At 48.4% G+C, this 22,724-nt stretch overlaps 1 protein-coding gene across 5 annotated transcripts in view; it reads right to left on the bottom strand.

Annotated features, from left to right (window-relative positions):
- Positions 1–3,077: 3,077 nt before the first annotated feature.
- Ccdc85 (coiled-coil domain-containing protein 85) overlaps positions 3,078–22,724 on the bottom strand; it is a 51,925-nt gene continuing 32,278 nt past the window's right edge. For all 5 annotated transcript variants that reach the window (XM_084581697.1, XM_084581698.1, XM_084581700.1 and 2 more), the window contains exon 9: positions 3,078–4,975. In XM_084581697.1, the coding sequence (XP_084437823.1) occupies positions 4,940–4,975 (36 nt within the window). In that variant the 3' untranslated portion in view covers positions 3,078–4,939. The remainder of the gene's footprint in view (positions 4,976–22,724) is intronic.

Raw genomic sequence — 22,724 nt, 5'->3', positions numbered from 1 at the left:
AAAGTGTCTGCAGCACAGAACTCGCCTGAAAGCTTTGTTTATCAGTATTCCCCATTCATACAGTTCTAAGAAGAAACCAATCTCTTCATGAATGTTACTTTCAGCATTCTCAATGCTTTTCTCGCAATTTTTCAAAAATTTTGCGGACTCCTGAAGCGCAGACTTGGCTTAAAAGATCGCGCTTCATTCAGTGCTGCGGCCAGCCGGCGAGCGCCAAGGAGAAAAAGCGTGTCGTGCGCAGCGCTCGCCGCCTCCGCGCGAGGAGAATCGAGGAGGAAAGCGCGGCGCGGAGGAGAGTGTCACTACTTTCAAATTATCAAGAGACTTTTTTTATTGTTGTGCTGTACGCGCATTGTATGCGCGGCACAGCGTAAGATATGGCGACTGCGGACGTTGCGAAGCGGCAGTTTTTTTTTTTTTTTTTTTTTTGCGGGAGTCGTTTATTCTTGCATGTATGAATCAACGAAATCACACGGTCAGCTGCGATCCTGACACCGGCTTTTAGCATTTTTCGCTTCAAACAGCATTTGCAGCTATCACGCTTTCCAATGATTTTGTGGCAGTGGACTATGCCCGCTCCAAGCGCGGCGTGATAAATCCAACCAGGCTTGTGCAATCAAGCCATCACGGACACTCTGCCAAGTTCACTCCCCGCCACCACGAGAATTATCAAAAGATAAACACGCCATGACATTATCGCTGCGCAGCATCTTGGCACGCTGCCAAGAAATGAGCTGTGGATGAGACGGCCGAAACGGAGTGGCACGCGCCATTGACATGCAAGCGAAAACGCTCGCGATTTCTGCCGCGGCGACATAGAAATCTTGTTTTGAGCTGCCGGGGTGGCTCGAGCGGCGAGAGGGACACAGTTCCAAGAAGATGGAAATTTTTCGCTCTGTCGCTATCGCTCGTCGCCGAGATCGCTCAATCGCTTGTATGTGAGCGAGCTGTCCTTAACGCTTTTTTTTTTTTCCAAATTTTCAGGTGCGGCAGTTTTTTTTTTTTTTTTTTTTTTTTGTGGGAGTCGTTTATTCTTGCATGTATGAATCAACGAAAGCACGTGGTCAGCTGCGATCATGACACCGGCTTTTAGCATTTTTAGATTCAAACAGCATTGCAGCTATCACGCTTTCCAATGATTTTGTGGCAGTGGACTACGCCCGCCCCAAGCGCAGCGGGTTGATTATGCGAGTGGGTTGATTACGCGACAAATACGGTATCATTGTTTTCACATCGTAAGTGCTGTCACGAGCCGATTTTTGTATATCGAATTATCGATATATCCGGGTTCGACTGTATATGACACCACATTAAATTCTTTGAGATATGAGTGATATGAAAAGAAACCAGCAGTAATGTGATAATGACATCAAGGATAGTTCCAGTAGGGATTGAGAAAGCAGGGAGGTACCAGCAGCTTTATACTACTCTTAACTGCACGGAACGTACCTGAAGATAGTACTGAGGTTCACTGTGGTATGAAATAAAACTGCTGGAATGTCATACCAGAGTTTGTTGTGATAAGGGACCGAGCAACAGCACGATGACAATATTTGTCCCTTTAAGAAATACTGGATATTCAGTGTGTTAGATTGACAGTGCAGAGCTCAAAGACAATAATGGCAAATTCATGGCCCCCTAAAACCTACAAAGCACAGCTCTTTGATGAGCCCTTATTAGAAAAGTGCCTAAAAAATTATGACAATGACTTATACCCCAGTCAAACGTGCAAGTTCACTTACGGGAAGTGCACTTTGCAGCTCGAAAGACACTTTAGGCTATGCAGTGCTAACCAGGAAAGCGGAGTGCACTCTTATTAGCACTCGGTACGAAACTGGCAAGTGAAAAACATATTTGAAAAAAGAAATTGGAACCTCCAAGCGTGAAGATCAGAAAAATGCTTAAAATTTGACACCGGGCTATGATTCGGAGATCCCGCATCAAGAAGCACCATGAACAACAACTACTGCTCCCTAACTGAAAATGGCATCGCCACAGTGGCGCACCACGCTTAATTTGGAAGTTTCGTACACGGTTACATCATGTTTTTGTTATGTGATATTTTGCCCGTCGCTATTATAAAATAATTCCTCAAATAAAAATATGTACAAAACACGTAAAACCAACCTGTATACATATCTTATTACATGCTACATTTGCGACGAAAAAAGTTCTGGCGGCGAGGCTACGCACTCGGCCCGCAAAGTCTGTTTTGCGAACACACTCCAACCTGAGTGCACACTTTGGCAAGTGCACTTATGTTACGCGGTTTAGCAGTGGTAGAGTACACTTTTCGTAAGTAACACTCGCCGTAAGTGCACTTTATTTTGCGTGCTTGACAGGGGTATTAAATTACCAATTGTACTATGGCAAGATGTTGCACTGAATCATGAGAAATAAATATGTACCATAATGATGAGGTGATCTACTAATACTAAAATTGAACATGCATGTATGTGTATGAAAATAGCTAGTACACCCTAGTACTGTGCATGGAGCACAGAAAGGCAAGGAGAAACTAGCCGAGATAAGGCGCAACAAGGAAAAAGACATAGGAGCTCGATGCTGGCTTTGACAACTCCAGATTTCGCTAGCAAACATGCTTTTTGCAAAATGCTAAACGTGAAACTGCACATGTGCTCAATTTTGAAGCGATAGCTTCACTAGGCAAGGTACTAGTTCGAGCCGTTGGGTATGCACGGTTTTCACCTTAAGTGACCTTGAGACATACTGCAGCTTTCCTTTCTTATAAACCAATTTACAATGGAAGCGAAACCTTCACTTATACTAGGTATAGCAGGTCTTCGTGCGACACTAAATTTGCCCATCAAATGACCTTGCTTAATTAAGTGTAGGTGCCCACTATTTCGTGGTGTTCACCGAAATGTATACTGCGCCTTCCTTTCCTCAAAACCTAACTTAAACAGTTCGTCCCGCTGTGGTGGTGCAGTGGTTAAGATGCCCGACTACTGCCGGAGTACCTGGGTTAAAACCCGACCGCGGGCAGCTGCGTTTCGATGCAGGCGAAACAGAGTGGCGTCGGTGTGCTGTGGGATATCAGTGCACGTTAAAGATCCCTAGGTGGTCGAAATTACTCCGGAGCCCTCCACTACGGCACCCCTTTCTCTCTTTCTGCTTTCACCCCATCTTCCTCCCTCCATTTAGGAGGGTTCAGGAGAACAAGTGTGACAAATACTGCTCTTTTCCTTCCCAATGGTCCAATTATTAACGAAAGGGCAGCCCTGGGTTGTGTGGTGTCACCTTGAACAACCTTGATGGTCAGACAGATACTGCAAGTTTCATTTCTTATAAACAAATGTACAATATACAAGAAAAAGAATGTGAAAACATGATCTTGACTTGGTTAGGTGTAGGTGTCCACAATTGTTGATGTCGGAGTAAGCCAAAATCAAACCAAGATGGACATTTTACGAATCACCGGAGTCACTCCCTAGCAATAACCAAAGAAAAACCTTCTGCTGAACAAAGAGCTTTACCATGTGTAACCATGCTTCAGCTTTCGCTTCACATTAGGTTTAACTTAAGATAAACTACAACCAATTTTTTTTTTTGGTGTTAAAATTTCTTCAAGAGAGGAAAAAAAAACAGCTGAAGTTTAACCCTGCTAAACCTCTTTAGGCAAAGCGAATGCGTTGTTTTGCTTGGTTTTGCTTTGATTAGGCTTATGTTTAGGCATGGGTAGACATGGTCTTGCAGTGTTTAAACTGCCGAGACCATGGAGGGACACTGATGCTTTCAATTAAAACAAAAAAATCAGATGAAATCAACAGTACCAAAACTATTATGTACTATATATATTTTTTGATAGGCTTGTAGGCGATTTAATATCTGACACATCAACTAGCGCATCATCTGCCATATTTCTGTGTTAGTGTGTCTTGAAGGTATACTGTTCATTGCTTGTTTAAAGGGCAACTCCTGAAGATTTCTGAACATTTTGAGCAATGACCAAATTGTGTTCTTTGTACCTCTTTATCATAGTTGTGGTGAACAGTAGTTGAAAATAATAAGTAAGACAGTTATTAAACCAATGGAACTCGGGGAAATGAAAACTGGGATTCGATCAAAACACGATGCCACAGTTACTTTTATAAAGCACCCTGCGTGCACGTGGAATGGTTAGACTGGCAACTGCGAGTATTACCTCCAGTGATTTGCAGGAAATGACCATAAACTGGCCTGAAATTTTTCCTCCAGCAAAAGCAAAGTGAGCATGAATGAGTAAGTAGTTTGTAGTATCAACACACAAGGGTCCTAGTAGAAGACCTCCTCAATTGAGGCCACTAAACTAGGTTTTTAAATCACTTGATTTGTAGTAAAATGCCACCCAAATTTGAATCAACAAAGGCTTAGAATAAAGTTTCAGCAAAATGCATGGATACGTAGAAACCCCGGAGTTGCCCTTTAGGTATTCACAAAACACAGCACACCAAACTGGTTAAATTGTAATAAAATAAAAATGATGCTGCCAACTTCAAAGCAACTGTGCAATTCAGGTTTTCCGAAAAATTTTTCAAGCACAAATGTTCAGTTGTCAACACAGCATCCATGCTGATTTCCATTTTGTTGCTGTACTCTTATCTTGCCACTGCTGGTACTTTTTTAACCTTGTAGAAAATGATGCCGGTCACCCAATCTTTGCATACCTATGGTCTGGGCACTGTTTCGGTGATTGTCGGTACTGCGTAACTTTGCTTCTTTTCACTTACACGGAATAATTACGAAGTCTGTGAGAGCTAAGCAGAAGCAAAGAAGCTCACCACAGTTGCACTGCACAGTTAAATGCAGTGCTGACTGGATAGTTTCCAACACCAGTGTTGGCATCAAGCATCGCACCAGTCAAGAATGAAATGCCAAGCTGGAATACCAGTGACGTCGCCTCTCCTGCAGCGTGACTGCACCCCGTCTTTTTTTTGCGTCAGACCGGGCCATCCTCAAGCTTTCGCCAGACGACCTGTTACAAAGAAAGTGCGAATGTGAAATAAGTTTCTTGGGTGCAGCCAACTGCAGGAAAATATTTCTGTGCTCTCAAGGGCTCCTGAAAAAGGACATTGAATACGATTACATCAAGTTTTACAGTGAAACTTGTAAAAAGCATGGTTCCTTCCTGGCTCTGCAGCGCGGTTGGTGTACCATGGAGGAGAAACTAGGACTAGTAAAATGGGGGAAGATAGGAACTTATATATCCCTGTCACACACCGCTTCTCCAAGATCTTTACTGCAAAAAAAGTTTACTGCTCAAAAGAAGCAAAACCAAAAAGGAGCAGCGGCAAAGCTACACAGCAAGTGCAAAGGAGATAGATGACAAAAATGATGATGATAATGATCGAGGCAACCTCTGTGAGCCCCATCTGTCGACCGGCAAAATCACGTTATACAGTCAAACCTCGATATAACGAACACGCATATAACGAATTATTAAATATATCGAACTCTTCCGAAATATTTTTGTCAATCACATGTATTTTTAACTTCCCATAGCGAACGCGGTTCGGCTTAAAACGGATACAACAAACTTTGCGACGCCAAGCATTACCTCACTTTAATAGCAGGAGGCAGGCTTCATTGCACTACATGTGTATTGTGCAGCGCAGCAAACATTCAGGACTACCTCGCAGGCGCTGACAGCGCCACAGATGCCACGTCGGCATTGAAAGTTGACAGCCAAAGAAATCGTTCGCATCACAATCGCTGACAGCGCCACTTTAGCAGCGGCGGCAGCGGCGCAATCGAATGCTGCTTTTGCCTTTTTGCGTCTTTTGAGTTTTAGTGTTAGCAGCGGCGTCGCGGCGTGGCTGTCATAGCGTTCGGTGGAGGCTGCGTCGGCCGTCGTGTCGAGTGTGGTGCGCGGGTGTGCGTAGTGCAGTGATGGCAGTGAACGTGAAAAAAAGTGCAGCACTGACGTTAAAGAATAAGCTCGAGATAAAATCAGGGACTTCAAGTGAAGATTGACTTGCTGGGAGCATTAAAGCGGCATGGGACAGCGTCAAAGGCGGAACTATTGCCAACTGCTTTCGGCACTCCGGTTTTGGTCCAGCAGAGGCCCGTGCATCAAGTGACGATGGGAACAATCCCCACGAAGCAGAAACAAAGCACCGCGAGCTCGATGAGGCCTGAAAAGATTTTTCGCCTTTTGTTGGTGACATGCCCGCAACAATGTCTGTAGAAGACTTTGTAGGCGGCGATGACATCGCAGCGACCACGGCTGTACTGACGTACGCCGAAATCGCTGCGAAAGTTTCTGAACATCCCGCAGACGAAGCTCAGGCTAACCCTTCAGACGATGAGAACATTCCGACTTCACAAAAAGCGCTTGCTACAGTGGATATACTGTGCCGCCACTGCAGTGCTATTGAGGGCAGTGGGTTTGCCCTCGTTGGTGTTTGCAAACTGTGGAACAAGGCGTGATACGGAATGCGATCAACACAAAAAAGCAGGCCGCGATAACGAAGTTCTTTGCATGTAAATAAATGAACGTGACCCAAGTAAGCACCCTCCGAGTCGCTGTGCCTTATCTGATTGAATTTTGTTGCCCTTGTATGTATTTTCTACGAAATTTTATATTATGAATTATGGATACAGCGAACTATTTTCCGATTTTTTACCTGTTCGTTATAACGAGGTTTCACTGTACTAAACAGTTCATCTAAAGCATGGCAATATGAAATAAATAGTAAATTAGCAAACACTGCCAAATAAAAAAATGCGTGCACTACAAAAAGACAACAAAGAAATATTCAAAAATTAGTTACATGTAATATTCAAAATTATACTGCATCAACAATTTTGTTTTTGAGCTCGCTTGCTGGAGCTCATGTTTAGGCTGCTCCTTTACGCAGCTTGAAGGTCGCTGATGACCGCCTTTCCCGCTACAGGCCTTTTTCGCAAAGGTCTTGAGGCTTTGCCGTGTAGCTGCGCGTCAATTGCCTTTAGAGTAATGAACCTTAATTCCCAAGGCCTTACAAGCGCCCGTGTAACAGAGGTATTAAGTTCCATCTCTAAGGGTAGGATGCGTTAACGGCTCTCGACCACAGCTCCCTTTGTGGAAGCTCGTTACTCTCTTAATCATCAACCCCTTAATACTCTTTGATCTTAAAAATACTCTTTATCATACAGTTACAAGCTAAATTGTTATGTAAAAGATACAAAGCCCCACTTAACCAAGTCATATGAATGAACCTGCGTGACTTAGGGGCATCTGGACTCAGAATGAAAGGGTCCTGGTGAGTTTGATTCTTCTCAGCCTCCCACCTGAATTGAGAAGCCTGAGTTTGGAGCTCCTGCCAAATCGGTGTTATGCCATGTCACGTGATGACCAATAAATGCCATGTCAGCTGCCACCTACTACCCGCCACAGCCATGCTCGTCATTTTTCACTCACAATGCCTGGTTTTCTGGAAAACATTTTGATGTGACAGTGTTAAAAGTGGAGTGACGCCATTTGCCATGGTGCATATATGCACCATCTTGCAAGGAGCAGTGGTGCAAACCGCTGCTGTTTGCGCCTCTGAACGGACATCGCACCACTGTGTGGCATAGCAAATGGTGCATTCTTCAACACTGCAAAAAACAGCTGCCACCAAATGCTGTGACAGCTTCTCTTTATTGTTGGTAAAACCTCGCCACCAAATGACCCATGACATATCTTTGCTTGATACTAAAGGATACTTTCTTTGCTGAAAAATTAGTGTCAAGAGGGCGAACAATTCGCAGATCGAAACTAAGAAGAAGAAAATATATTGTCATGACTCAAGCCACAGGGAGCCGTGAAGGTACACGGTACCGTGAAGGTAAGACCAGAGAGTAAGGTCGGCTTCTAGCTCCGATGACAGTGTCCAGCACCGGCGGCGGTCGATGATCAGCCACAGCTTGGTGTCGGCACGTTGTCTGGAAACGAGGTCGGACGTACTGACTGCTTCGAGGAAGCTATCGTCGTCGGTTGCGTCTGACGGAGGAGGGTCAACGGGAGCGCGGGACAGGCTATCAGCATCGGTGTGCTTTCGGTCGGACTTATAAATAACGTCGAAATCGAACTCCTGCAAGCGCAATGCCCAACGTGCTAAGCGGCCGCAAGGATCCTTTAAGTTTTTCAGCCAACACAATGAGTGATGGTCAGTGATGACACGAAACGGTCGGCCATAAAGGTAAGGGCGGAACTTGGCAACGGCCCATACTACCGCCAAACATTCTATTTCAGTGGTGGAATAGTTGCACTCAGCACAGGAAAGTGCACGGCTGGCGTAGGCAATTGCTTTCTCGACCCCGTCTTGGTGCTGGGCTAAAACGGCACCAAGGCTGATGTTGCTCGCATCCGTGTGTAGCTCTGTGTCGCCGTTGTTGTCGAAATGTGCTAGGATCAGGGGTGACTGGAGCCGGCGTCGTAACTCGTCAAAAGCAATCTGCTGCTCGGTGCCCTAGCAAAACGATGCATCATCTCGAGTCAGTAGTGTTAGAGGACTAGCCATCTGTGCAAAGTTTTTAATGAAGCGGCGATAATAGGAGCACAGCCCTAAAAACCGTCGCACTGCTTTTTTGTGGGTGGGGATGGGAAAGGCAGCAACGGCAGCAAGTTTCTCAGGGTCAGCTCGAATGCCATCAGCACTGACGATATGCCCAAGGAACTTCAATTCGGTGAACCCGAAGTGACACTTTTGGGGCTTGAGAGAAAGGTCGGCAGACAGGGCAGCTTCGAGAATAGTTTTCAGGCGGCGTAGGTGTTCTGTGAACGAGGGCGAAAAGATTATCACGTCGTCAAGGTAAACAGGGCATGTCTGCCACTTCAGACTTGTGAGCACAGTGTCCATCATCTGCTGGAAGGTGGCAGGAGCGCAGCAGAGCCCGAATGGGAGGATGCGGACTTCATAGGGCCGATCTGGTGCCACGAAGGCGGTTTTTTCACGGTCCCTCTCATCAACTTAGATTTGCCAATAACCATTCCTGGCTCCGCTGGACAGGCTGCCATTGGAAACTGACCCTGGCAACGTTTAACGCTAGAACCCTAGCTAGTGAAGCTAGTTTAGCAGTGCTGTTAGAGGAACTAGAGGGTATGAAATGGGATATCATAGGGCTTAGTGAGGTCAAGAGGCCAAATGAGGCATATACTGTACTGAAGGATGGGCATGTGCTGTGTTATCGAGGTTTACCAGAGAGGCGACAACTAGGAGTAGGTTTCCTTGTCAATAAGTATATAGCGGGTAATATAGATGAATTCTATAGTATTAATGAGAGAGTGGCAGGCATTGTAATTAAGCTTAATAAGCGATATAAACTGAAGGTTGTACAGGCCTATGCACCTACATGTAGTTATGATGACCAGGCAGTTGAAAGCTTCTACGAAGATGTAGAATCGGCAATGCGAAAAGCAAAGACGCAGTATACAGTACTAATGGGCGACTTCAATGCCAAGGTAGGGAAAAAGCAGGCAGGAGATCAGGCAGTAGGTGACTATGGCATTGGTTCTAGGAATAGCAGGGGGGAGTTACTAGTTGAGTTTGCAGAGTGCAATAACTTAAGAATCATGAATACCTTCTTCAGCAAACGGAAGAACCGGAAATGGACATGAAGAAGTCCTAACGGGGAGACTAAAAATGAAATTGACTTCATAATGTGTTCAACCTCTGCCATTATGGAAGATGTAGAGGTAATCGGGAAAGTGCGATGCAGTGACCACAGGATGGTGAGGTCGCGAATTAGCCTAAATCTGAAGAAGGAACGCAACAGATTAGTCAGAAAGAAACCCATCAACGAATTAGCGGTGAGGGGGAGGGCAGAAGAGTTCTGGATCTCGCTACAGAATAGATATAGATATTCAGCTTTAAACGAGGATGGCGACATTATTACCCTTGAAGCAATGAACAATAATTTCAGAGATATCATTACTGAATGTGTGGTAAAAGTAGGCGGTAGGATACTTAGAGAGGATACCGGTAAGCTGTCTAAGGAAACGAAATATTTGATTAAGAAACGACAGAGTATGAAAGCTTCCAATCCAACAGACCAGATTGAATTGGCCGAGATATCAAAGCTAATCAATAAGCGCAAGGTGGCCGATATAAGGAAGTATAACATGGAGAAAATTGAGCATGCTGTAAAGAACGGGGGAAGCATTAAAGCGGTAAAGAAGAAATTGGGCATAGGAAAAACCAGATGTATGCGATAAGGGACAAGGCGGGCAACGTCATCACGAATATGGACAAGATAGTCAATGTAGCTGAGCAGTTCTATACAGATCTCTACAGTAGCCAAAGAAGTCAGGATCGTAACGAGATTGGCGGTAGAGAAAAACAGTCAGACGTTCCACCAATGACAAAAGACGAAGTCAAGAAAGCATTAGAAAATATGAAAAGGGGGAAATCAGCTGGAGAGGATCAGATAACTACAGATTTGCTGAAGGACTGGGGGATATCATGTTAGAAAAACTGGCAACCCTGTATACGCAGTGGCTGGTGTCATTGACGATACCGGAACCATGGAAGAATGCAAACATTATCCTCATTCATAAGAAAGGAGACTCTAAGGACCTTAATAATTACAGACCAATCAGCTTACTGTCTGTTACGTATAAGGTATTCACTAAGGTAATCGCTAACAGAATCAGGACAACCTTAGACTGCAATCAAGCAAAGGATCAAGCAGGTTTTCGGAAACGGTACTCTACTATCGATCATATCCATACTATCAATCAGGTGACAGAGAAATGCTCGGAATATAACCAGCCCTTATACATAGCATTCATTGATTACGAAAAAGCATTTGACTCAGTTGAAACCTCGGCGGTGATGCAGGCATTGCGAAATGAGGGGGTAGACGAGCTGTACGTGAAAGTGCTGGAAGATACATATAGTGGCTGCACAGCAACCATAGTTCTGCATAAAGAAAGTAACAAAATTCCCATAAAGAAAGGTGTTAGGCAAGGAGACACAATCTCCCCAGTACTATTCACAGCTTGCTTAGAGGAAGTATTCAGACGCTTGGAATGGGAGCAGTTAGGGATAAGGGTAGTAGATGGAGAATACCTTAGTAATCTGCAATTTGCTGATGACATTGCCTTGCTAAGCAACTCGGGGGATGAACTACAAATAATGATTGGTGACCTAGATAGGAAAAGTAGAAAGGTAGGCTTGAAAATCAATATGCAGAAGACTAAAGTAATGTCCAACAGCCTCGGGAAGGAACAGCAGTTTACATTAGGTAGCGAAGTACTGGAAGTAGTAGGCGAATATGTCTACTTAGGACAGGTAGTAACCGTAGATCCGGACCATGAAAAGGAAATAACAAGAATAAGATTGGGTTGGAGCGCATTTGGCAAGCACTCACAGATTATGACTAGCAGCTTACTGGTATCGCTAAAGAGGAAAGTATATAACAGTTGCATCTTACCTGGACTCACCTATGGGGCTGAAACGTGAAGGCTAACCAAGAGAGTTCTACTTATGTTGAGGACAACCCAGAGGGCTATGGAATGAAAAATGGTAGGGGTAACATTAAGAGATAGGAAGCGTGCCGAGTGGGTCAGAGAAATAACTCAAGTTACCGACATTCTAGTAGAAATTAAGAAGAAGAAATGGGCATGGGCAGGACATGTAGCGCGAAGAGAGGATAACCGATGGTCGCTTAGGGTAACAAACTGGATTCCAAGGGAAGGAAAGCGTAGCAGGGGGCAGCAGAAAGTTAGGTGGGCGGATGAGGTCAAGAAGTTCGCAGGGGTCAAGTGGATGCAGCTAGCACAGAACCGGGTTAAGTGGAGAAATATGGGAGAGGCCTTCGCCCTGCAGTGGGTATAGTCAGGCTGATGATGATGACTCCTGAGGTCAATCGAGGAGAAGTACTTGGCACGACGAAGTCGGTCGAGAGAGTCGTCGATCCGTGGTAGCGAATAGACATCCTTCTTTGTCATACTGTTAAGCTTCCGGCAGTCAACGCAGAAATGCAGTGTTCCATCTTTCTTTTTGATGAGGACGACCAGGGACGACCATAGGCTGCTTGACGGTTGAATGACGCCATCGGCAAGCATCTCTTTGACTGGCTGTTGGATAGCGTCTCTTTCCCGAGGAGACACACGATAGGGCTGCTGATGGATAGGCCAAGTGCCATGCGTGATAATCCGGTGTTTAATGATCGTTTGCTGCACTTTAGACGAAGACGTGAAGCATGCACGAAACTCCAGCAATAGATTCTGGAGTTGCCTCTTTTCAGCGGAGGAAAGGCTAGAATTGATGTCGACAGCGTGTACGGCATCATCCGGTTCGGTGCTGGGCGTAGCTTCCTCGGCAGCAAAACATTCGGCGACTTCTTGCAGATGGTGAACGTAAGCGATCGCAGTGCCACGGAACAGATGTCGATGTTCATTGGAGAAATTGGTGACGAGCACCTCCGTCTCTCTGCCATGAAAAAAACAGACCTCTTGCCACAGAAACTCCCACAGCGAGTGAGAGGGACACATTGGCTCAACCACCCGGAGGCCGTGATGTGGCTCGTAGCAGGTAACTCTGGCGAGGATGCTGGCGCGTAGTGGCACTGTGAGGCTATCATCGGCGACTCGCAGAGTGGAGTGGGACCCAGGGTACCCATGCTTTTCGGTGGCTAGTTTAGAGGAAAACATCACCAAGCAATTCGGGAGATCTATAGTGGCACCGTGCTCACGAAGGAAGTCGATGCCAAGAATAACATCGCAAGAGCATTTGCATAGAACAAGAAACGTTGCGACAAATGTGTAGCCTCGCACCGTAACTTGAGCCGTACACATACCCAGTGGTGCAACCACATGTCCGCCTGCCGTACGTATGTCTGGTCCGTTCCATGGTGTCATCACTTTTCTCAGCGTCATTGTAAGCCGCCCGCTAAGGATAAAATAATTGGCTCCCGTATCGACTAAAGCACTGACCTCCTTCGTGTCAACGATAACAGGGATGTCCAGGGAGACCCGGCCTCGACCAGGGCCTGTCGACGTCGGTTCGGAGTGAAGGGAGCGGTGCGGCGGCGGAAGCTGGGCGGCAGTTGGGTGGTCGGCGTGGGGGCGGTTCAATGTTGACGGCGGGTCGGAGTGAAGCGAGCGGTGCGGTGGCGAAAGCTGGGCGGCAGTTGTGTGGTCTGCGTCGGGGCGATTCAGTCGACACGGCGGTGATAACTGGTCGGCGATGCGGATGGCGTCTGGCCGAAGGTGGGATGATCTGGTCTGTGCAGCAAAAACTGGACACAAGAACTCGGCGTTCGACGTCGGGGCGAATCGAGCGGTGCGGCGGTGGAAGCTTTGCGGCGAATCGGTGTGCGGCGGCCTCGCCCCCAAAGGTCGCCGGAGCTAGTTTTCCCGACGAGGGCTCGAGGAACCACGGTGTGCAGCGGTATAATGTGGCCCAGAGGGCGAAAAGTGGCGTGGCGAAGGCGATCGCGACGAGGAGAATGTGGCGGACTACGCTGGCGAGTGACATACTCGGCGATGTCCTGAGGCTGTTGACCAGGTCGTGGATGAGGGCTGTCGGGAGCAAATCCTCTCAGGCCCATCTGGCGATAAGGGCACTGCTGGTAGAGGTGACCAGCCTTGCCACAATGCTAGCTAAGAGGGCGGTTATTAGGCGCGTGCCAGATATCAGTCTTTCAGGGCGCCTGGCGCCGATCTGCCCAAAGGGGCAGCGGTTCCGCACCGTGTACAGCGACCTCGGGTAGATTGTAAGGCGAAGGTTGAACGACTGCGCTTATCGGTGGCATAAGTGCGTTCTGGACCTCCTCATGGATGACGCTGGCCAGAGAAGCCGGACCTGGGGCAAATGTCCAGTGAAGTTGCTGCAGCACCTCGCAAACGATGGTGCGAATGAAGGGAGCTCAGGTCTGCCCCGGGATTGTAGTCGGTGCAATCAGTCGGCGGTGGTGCAGAGAGTGAATCGCTGCTGTAGCAGTTTCTCCATGATCACAGCTTCAGCCAGAAACGTCGCAACGGTGGTGGGCGGGTTCCGCATGAGGCCGGAAAAAAGCTGATCTTTGACGCCGTGCATCAGGTGCTGCATCCTGTTCTCTTCACTCATGGACGGGTTGGCACGATGGCAAAGACGCATGACGTCTTCAACGTACATTGCGACCCCTTCGTTCAGACGCTGAACTCGAGAGGTCAGGGCACGATCCGCGTTCTCCTGGCGTCACTGTTGGCATACGTACTGAGGAGCTGGCTTCGGAAGGCCGGCCACGTAGAGAATGTGGCCTCGCGGTTCTCAAACCACGTCCGAGCGGCGTCTTCAAGGCTGAAGTAGACGTTTCGCATTTTTGCAGCGTCGTCCCAGCCGTTAAATGTCGCGACCCTTTCGTAGTGAGCTAGCCAGTCTTCGGCGTCTTCGAACTGCTCACCGTGAAATGGCTTAGGGGTACGTGGGGTCTGAAGGATGAGACAGTACGAAGGGGTAGAAGGGACAGTTGTGGTATGGGCGGCCGGTGTCGTTGCCATAGCTAGGGTGGAAGCTAAACGCTCTTCGTCAAGAGGGAAGGTCTCAGGGGGGAAGGGGGGGGGGGGGGGGGCATGCCACGGAGTCGCCGGCTTGCACGATGAACAGGAGTGATCACGAGAGACGGCCACGTTGGGTCGTCCGCAGGAGAAGGGATCATCAATGGCACCTCCACCAGTGTCACGACTCAAGCCACAGGGTGCCATGAAGGTACACGGTACCGTGAATGTATGACCCGAAAGTAAGGACGGCTTCTAGCTCCGATGACAATGTCCAGCACCAGCGCGCCTCTCGAGCCAACAACCGCTTCGTCGTCGTCGGCACCAAGCACGGCAGCCGTGCGGCGCTAGGCACGTGGCAATATATATATATATTGTCACGGCATGGAAGAGGAAGCACGGGGCAAGCATGTGGATAGGTGATGAGAAAGAATAGTAGAACGGTTGGTCAGCGGTTTGTCGGCGCTTGTGCCTGTGTCGGTCCTTAGGTGCCATCCTGCATCATAACATTTTGGTGGCAGCGGTGAGATGGCACTCACTTCTGCTGAGCACCATACGAGACTGATGGTCGATCTCCGCAACCCAGGCTCCTATATAGCTCCTGTGTGCTTGTCTGCACAGTCCCGGGGGAAAGCCTCCAGGACTTCGCCGCAGATATCCAGCAGTTGGCATTGAAGCCACTGCCAGGGACGCCTCAGAACGGCGTGGCCCTGATCGACATCGAGGCTTTTCTCGACGCCATCAGGGATCCCAAGGTCTGGCGCCAGGTACATATCGGGCGCCATGATTCGATCCCTGCTGCTTTGAGCCTCGCCATCGAGGTGACCGGCAAGTGGCACAAGTGGGGTCCTGATCAAGAGGCCCACTTACAGAGGCAGCTGGCCAAGCGGGAGCGCGACCTGGAGGCCGAGTGCTAGCCCACCCTCTTGCACGCCACCAAGGTGAAGGAGTTGAGGCAAGAGCTGGATGAGTGACTGAGCAAGGTGCAGCCGGCACAGCTGCACCGGCAGGTGCATCAGCTGGAGGTGGGGCTACAACGGGCATGGGCCTCGGTGCGTGAATTGGTGCGTTCGCGAGAGGAGGAGCTGGAGCACTCTCTCCGAGAGACCCTTGAGAGCGAGTGGCAGGAGGCGGTGCTCGCATGGCTCAGGCCCAGGGGCAGGCTGAGAGCCTGGAGGCTGTATGAGCGCAACTGTGGCAGCAGCTCAACCAGAAGGCCCAGAAACTGGCTGCCCAACACTATGCCTCTGAGGAAAAAGTGAAAGAACTGAGCAAGGTGCACAGGATGGAGCGAGCGGAGCACCGTCACTGCCTGGACGTTCCAGAGCAGCGCTACGAGGAGAAGGCCCGCCTGGCAGAGGAGTTGTGTACCCGTCTGTCCGAGGCCATTGAGACCCACACCCGTGAGGTGAGTGAACTGTCACGCAAGAAAGCAGAGGCCGATGGGGCCGAGCAGCAGCTTACCCAGGCTCGTGAGGGTGCTGTCGAGTAGCTAGGTCGCGAATTGTATGATCAACGAGCCAAGAATTATCAACTGCACACCAAGAACAGGGAGGTGGAAGAGGCCATGCGGGCATTCGAACGAAAAGCCGAAGCCCAAGCCAAGGGGTTGAACACGGAGCTGGAGACACTCAAGACTAGGAATGTGAAGGAAATACAAATCCTGGTAGAGAGGCTGTTGGCCGATTATGAGCAGAAGGAGCGGACGCTGCTGGAGTGTTTGTTACCTGCACTCAAGGTGGATGGTGGTCTGGCCCACTAGGAGTGGCTGATGTGCTTTGAGCTGGAGCTGCGAGAATGGCTCCAGAAGCAACAGCTGCAGCATGGTATGGGCGACCACCTCGCACAGGAGGAGCGTTCCTCCACTGCGGATGTGAAGCGCCTGCAGCAGCTCACCGATACCAACACTCGGCTGGACAAGATGTGTCTGCAGAGCAAAGCGTCGAAAAAATCGAGGTGCTCATGTGGAAAGCTGGGATAGCAGTTTTGGTTTTCGCCCCCGTGATTGCAGGGAATGCTTCGTGCAATGACACAGACCAGGCACTCGATGGAGATGCCGGGCAGAAAGGACCACGTTTGGAAGTAAACGAGTTTCAGTTTAAGCCTGAGCAACAGGAGCTCACGAAAACAGAAGATGCCGACGGAGATACTAAGAACGAGGCCAAGGCTGCAGAGGGCAGCAGCGACGAAAGTGAGCAGGGAGACGAGTCCATGAAGGTCGAGACCATGAATAAGAAACACTCGTCGAGCAAGAAGGGTGAAAAGGAGGATGAACCTTGGCCTAGGGAGTCAAGGTTCGAGCCCGACATGACGTCCACGCCGACTGAGGTGGAAATTGCGGACATGGGGGTCATCATCCAGCTGAACGTCTTCAAGCTGAACCTATTCAACTTTGACAACATGCCACTACGGGAAGGATAACATTAATGAATGTACCATTAAAATTCTTGAGTGTGAGGCACAGGAATGCGAACAGTAATTAAGAACAAGAATTAAATGGCAATCCACCAGTTGAAACGAAGTGACAGTACTACAGCTGCACTCTGCAATCAGTCACCAAGTTGGAACATTGGAACATGTTTATTTTATTTATTTCATTATGGTGCAGTTAGTGGCAGATGATGTGATCTACATTCATTTTCTAGCTTTAGGAGACAACCATGTACAGCTATGAATGCTCGCTAAGTTCAGTTTACACAACATAACTCATATTTAAAAAGCCACTGTCTCAAGTTAAACAGATAAGCTGCAGGCCCAACAATACATGGGTGTATTGACCTTCCAGATAAGCTGCTGGAATGAACAAATGGACTATATACATTTCTTCTTTACTTTTCTTTATGCGCAACACTAAAGGGCCCCTTATACCCTATTACACTCAGTTATAAAACTTACCCCTGATGCTGTTGTTAGCAAACATCCACCGCAACCGCCTAATGCAAGCAATTACACTGGGCTCCTCCCGTCAAAAAAATTCAGGCTATATTGCTGCTCTAGCACTAGGTTCCAAAACCCACCTTTCTACTGCTCTGCAAATAATCCTTAGAACCTGCCACACTTGGTCACAAACCCCATCTTTCAGTCATATATTAACATATCTATCTCTGATAGTTTAACATATATTTGCGAAGTCCATCTTTCTGTCTTCGGAACACCTCTAAAAGAACACAAACTGCTTTATTGCGGGCACCCCCGGCTGGTCTTCAGCTTAGAGGGCGCCACTGGTAAGTCAATAGTATGGTGCCTAGAATATACTGGCTAGTGTGACGAGCGCCCGTGCTTTCCTATAGGCGAGGATGGCGCCGTCAGCAATAAAGGTGAACCGACAGCAGCAGAGGGCGCTGCTTGTCGGGAGGGTACCACCAGAGCAGATGACGCGGTTTTCTCGCTTCAGAAGACGGCAATCTGTTGGTATTGTGCGTGCGTGTTAAACCTGCTTCTGAGTGTCTTTTGTGTTCACCAAGGTGCAGCAGTTTATTTCGGGCGTAGGTGCTTGCTGCACATGCGAGTCGTTCCGCACTTTTAGCTGCTTAGCGACAACTGCATCATTCTTTTTTGCATTTTGTGCACGTGTTCAATGCCCGCCTGTATCCCTTTTTTCACTGTATTGCCAATGGTGAAGAGAGTTCCTGATTGTCGTTTCCCTTCTCTAAACTAAACTGCACAGAAAAATGCCAAAGACAAAGCGGCGGTGCACAGAGAAGACTTGCTTGGTGAGCAAACGGGGCTACCGCTAGAACAAGGAGCGTATTTTCATGTTTACTGCGCCACCTGATGCTATGTACGCATTCTGTAGGATGGGAACGAAACATCAATAGAGATGGCGGAATGTAAACGCCAACCGCTTTAGTTTGCGAGGAACATTTTTAGAGCATGTAGTTATATTCACAAGGGTGGAAACTTGGGCGAGTTGGTAACGGTGCTTCATAATATGAGTGTGTAGCACAAAAGGATGAAGGACAAGAAAATGTACACAATCAGGCACTACACATAGCAACTGTGTTGGTTGGTTGGTTCACAGGAAGGGAAAGGCGCAGTATCTGTCACACTTGCTCTGTGGACACCTGAACCGTGCCGTAAGGGAAGGGAGGAAGGTGGGAGTGAAAGTGGAAAGAGAGAAAGGGGAGCCGTAGTGGAGGGCTACGGAGTAATTTCGACCACCTGGGGATCTTTAACACTGACATCGCACAGCACACGGACGCCACTTCGTTTCGCCTCCATCGAAACGCAGCCGCCGAGGTCGGGTTCGAACCCGGGAACTCCGGCACAGTAGTCGGGCGTCTTACCACTGCGCCACCCCGGCAAGGCTGTGTTGTGTATCTTTTCTGTGCGCTCAGTCCTTTTGCGCTACACACTCATGTCATGGATGCAGTTAAATATTGGGCACACGGTTCACCGTAAGCGGCGTTCAACGAGCTTTCCCGTGATGAACGGGCCACATCTCGTGCCGATTATGAATCAGAAAAAAAAAAACTTTGTCAGCCTCTTCATTCAAAAGATGGTGACTTTGGCAAAGCCTGCAATCACAGGCTGCGGTGTACCTTAAACCATGCCGCTGTAAGTAAATGTTCCTCGTTTGTGCTCTGTTGTTCATGCAATTCTGCCACATGGCTGTGTTTGCTATTACCTATACTACAGTCGAACCCGGATATATCGAACTCGAAGGGGATCGCGAAATAGCTTGATATATCAATAATTCGATATACAAAAATTGGCTTTTGAAGGCACTTACGATGCCAAAAAACGGTAATCAACCCACTCGCATAATGAACCCACCCTCCGCTTTTGCACCCGAGAATTTGAAAAAAAAAAAAAAAAATGCGTTAAGACCAGCTCGCTCACATGCAAGCGATTGAGCGATCTCAGCGACAAGCGGCAGCGACAGAGCGAAAAATTTCAAACTTGTTGGAACTGCGTCCCTCTTGCCGCTCGAGCCAACACTGACAACTCAATACAAGGTTTCTGTGTCGCTGCGGCAGAAATCGCGAGCGTTTTCACTTGCATGTGGATGGCGCGCGTCACTCCGTTTCGGTCGTCGCATCCACAGCTCATTTCTTGGCAGCGTGCCAAGATGCTGCGCAGCGATAACGCCAGGGCGCGTTTATCTTTTTATAGCTCCTCCAGCGGCGGAGAGTGAACTTGGCAGAGTGCCCGTGATGGCTTGATTGCACAAGCCTGGTTCGATTTATCACGCCGCGCTTGGAGCGGGCGTCATGATCGCAGCAGCAGACCGCGTGCTTCCGTTGATTCACGCATGCAAAGATAAACGGCTCCCGCAAAAAAAAAAATAAATAAATAAATAAATAAAGCCTGCCGCTTCTTAACGTCCGCAGCCACCATATCTTACGCTACGTTGCGCGTACAGCACAACGATAAGAAAGGATGACTCTCGCAAAAAAAAACAAACAAAAAAAAAAACCCGGAGAGAGCTGCCGCTTCTTAACGTTCGCAGGCGCCATAGCCACGTCAGCCGCTGCGGGCAGAGGGTTCGCAACACACGCTGGAGAAAGCGTCCAACGTCTGTCTGAAAACGGGCTGAGCTGGCTTGGCGCATGCGTAGCGCGTGCTGTAGGAGAGAGATAGCTCGGCAAAAGAATGGGCAGACCCACGCACATGGCTTGCAAACGTCATGTGTTGGCACGCGGGAAACGATAACTGCAGATGCGCGCGCCTGTGGGGAAGGGGCGCGGCACTGTCCAGAACTGTCCCCTCTCATTTCTTCCGCGCGTGGCTTGAAAACGTCATGCGGCAAACGGCCAAGGGTGATGCGATCGTCTTTGGGGAAGGCACACTTTCCAGTGCGTGGTGCGGAGTTCGATATATCGAACGACCGGTGAAATTGAGTTCGATATATGACGTGGCTTTCCTATACTTTTACATGGGATTTTCAAGGGGATATTCCGTGAGTTCGATATAACCAAAATTCGATATATCCGGGTTCGATATAACCGGGTTCGACTGTAGTACATAAAAGAAGTGTTGCACGACTTTGTTTCCTGTGTTATTTACTTATTTATTGATACCTCAAAGGCCCCATTTAAGGGGTATTACATGAGGGAGTGGTTGATGGGTACATGAATCATTCGATGGATGATCAGAAGGTTGATGGGTCGAAACGAAGCACGACGGAGTTTGGCAAGTCATTCCAGTCCCGTGGGGTGTGAACAAAAAAAGATGACAGATGCACAGATGTCCGTGCAGGGGGAGGGTAAATGGTCTTTTCATGGTGCGTGCGGCTGGAGGTTGGTGGGGGGGCTGATGGCAGACATGAACAGGGGGTGGTGCTAAAACTTGTGAAAAAGGCAAAGTCTAGCAATTTCGTGTTTGTGTGCTAAGTTAGTAAGGTGAGCATTTTGTTTTAGTTCAGTGACACTTACATGATAGGAATAAGCCGAGTATATGAATATTGCCGCGCGGTTTTGTGTTGCTTCTAGTATGCTGGAAAGGTTATTTTAGTAAGGATCCCAGACAGCGCATGCATACTGTAATCTGGGATGAACAAATGTTAGATAAGCTAGTAACTTAACTGATGGGACAGTTGCGCGCAGCGTTCGCCGAAAAAAGCCGAGTACACGATTAGCTTCATTTGTTACCTGCGTTATATGATGGGACCAATTTAGATTGCGGGTTAAATAAATGCCTAGGTATTTACCGTATTTACTCGCATAATGATCGCACTTTTTTTTAAAAAATACTGACGCAAATTTCGGGGTGCGATCATTACGCGGGGTAAATTTTCTACAAAAAGTTTTTGAGCACCGAAAACGCAAACAAGTTGCAGGTCAGACGTCTTAGAACATATATCTCGATTACAACCAAAAATAAAAGCTGAGTAAGGCTTACCTTCGCAATAAACACGCACATTAAGCATCACATGGAGTGCACAATGCCCATTTATTTTTTTTCGTCAGTACTCTAATCAAAGTCTGAATCCTCGCCATCCTCGCTTTCACTGCTGCACGACTCATCGGAAACGGCAGTGTCGTCGCTGGGAGCATTTTCACAATCCCACAGGAAGTCATCTTCTGTTCCATCCAAAGCGTTAGATATGCCTGTCTTCTTAAAACTCTTAGCCACTACCTCGTCGGGGATACTGCTCCACGCTTCTGTGATCCACAAGCACAGCATCTCCACGGATGGCCTTCTAATCTTTCCGCTCGGCGTCAAATCATGCTGGCCCATCGCCATCCACTCAGCATAAAGTCGTCGAACGTTGTCCTTGAACGGTTTGTTCAAAGACACGTCGAGAGGCTGCAGCAGCGAAGTCAGGCCGCCAGGAATGACTGCAATGTCCGTGCGCAGCTCTTTCAGCTTGGCACGCACGCTGTCCACAAGGTGACCCCTAAAACTGTCCAAAACCAGAAGCGAGGGAAGCAGAAATGCTCCTGGTCTTCTTCCCCAAACAGTCTTGATCCAGTCGACCATCAGGTCTGCAGTCATCCACCCTTTCATCTGTGCACGTATATGGATGCCACGGGGAAAGTTTCCCTTCGGAATAGTCTTCCGTTTGAAGATCACGTATGGTGGCAGCTTCCGCCCGTCGGCCATCACAGCAAGCATGACTGTGCATCGCTGTTTTTCTGCGCCAGACGTCTTCACGAGGACGCTCCGAGCACCCTTCTCGTTCACAGTTGTATTCCGGGGCATGTCGAACGTCAGTGGAGTTTGATCGGCGTTTCCAATTTGCGACATGAGGTAACCGCATCTTTTGCGAAGCCTAGTGACGAAGTGATGGAAGTCTATCACTTTGCTTTCATACGCGGCTGGGAGCCGCTGGCACAACGACGTCTGCCGCCTCAGGGAAAGTCCATTCCATCGCATAAAGCGAGTCGTCCAACCGGAGCTAGTGCGGAAATCCTTTGCGGCGATTCCCAGCTTCCTGGCAATTGTGCGCGCCTGCGTCTGTATCATTTCTAATGACACTGCACAACCATCCTTGCGCAGGTCCCTCACGTATTCTAGGACCGCCTCCTCAACACGAGGGAACTTGACCGTTTTGGGTCCATGGAAAGCCCGCCGTGTCTTGTTCGTAGCCATCAGCTTCTCGCGCTGCTTCTTCCAATAGCGTATCCTCATTTCGTCCATGCCGAAATGCCTACCAGCAGCGCGGTTGCCATGCTCCAGTGCATAGTCGACAGCCTTGAGCTTGAACGCGGCGGTGTAACTGGCATACCGCCCCATGGTGAAATGGCGTAAACTCGCACAAAAACACAAAGCACGCTACGACGCTGCCGAATTGCAAAATGGCGAACGCCGCAAAGCATGGAATCATGGG

This window comes from Amblyomma maculatum, chromosome 10 (genome assembly GCF_055883805.1).
Source record: "Amblyomma maculatum isolate TAMU_Amacu chromosome 10, ASM5588380v1, whole genome shotgun sequence".
NCBI classification, from domain to species: Eukaryota; Metazoa; Arthropoda; class Arachnida; order Ixodida; family Ixodidae; genus Amblyomma; species Amblyomma maculatum.
This window is presented reverse-complemented; position numbering and strand designations above follow the sequence as displayed.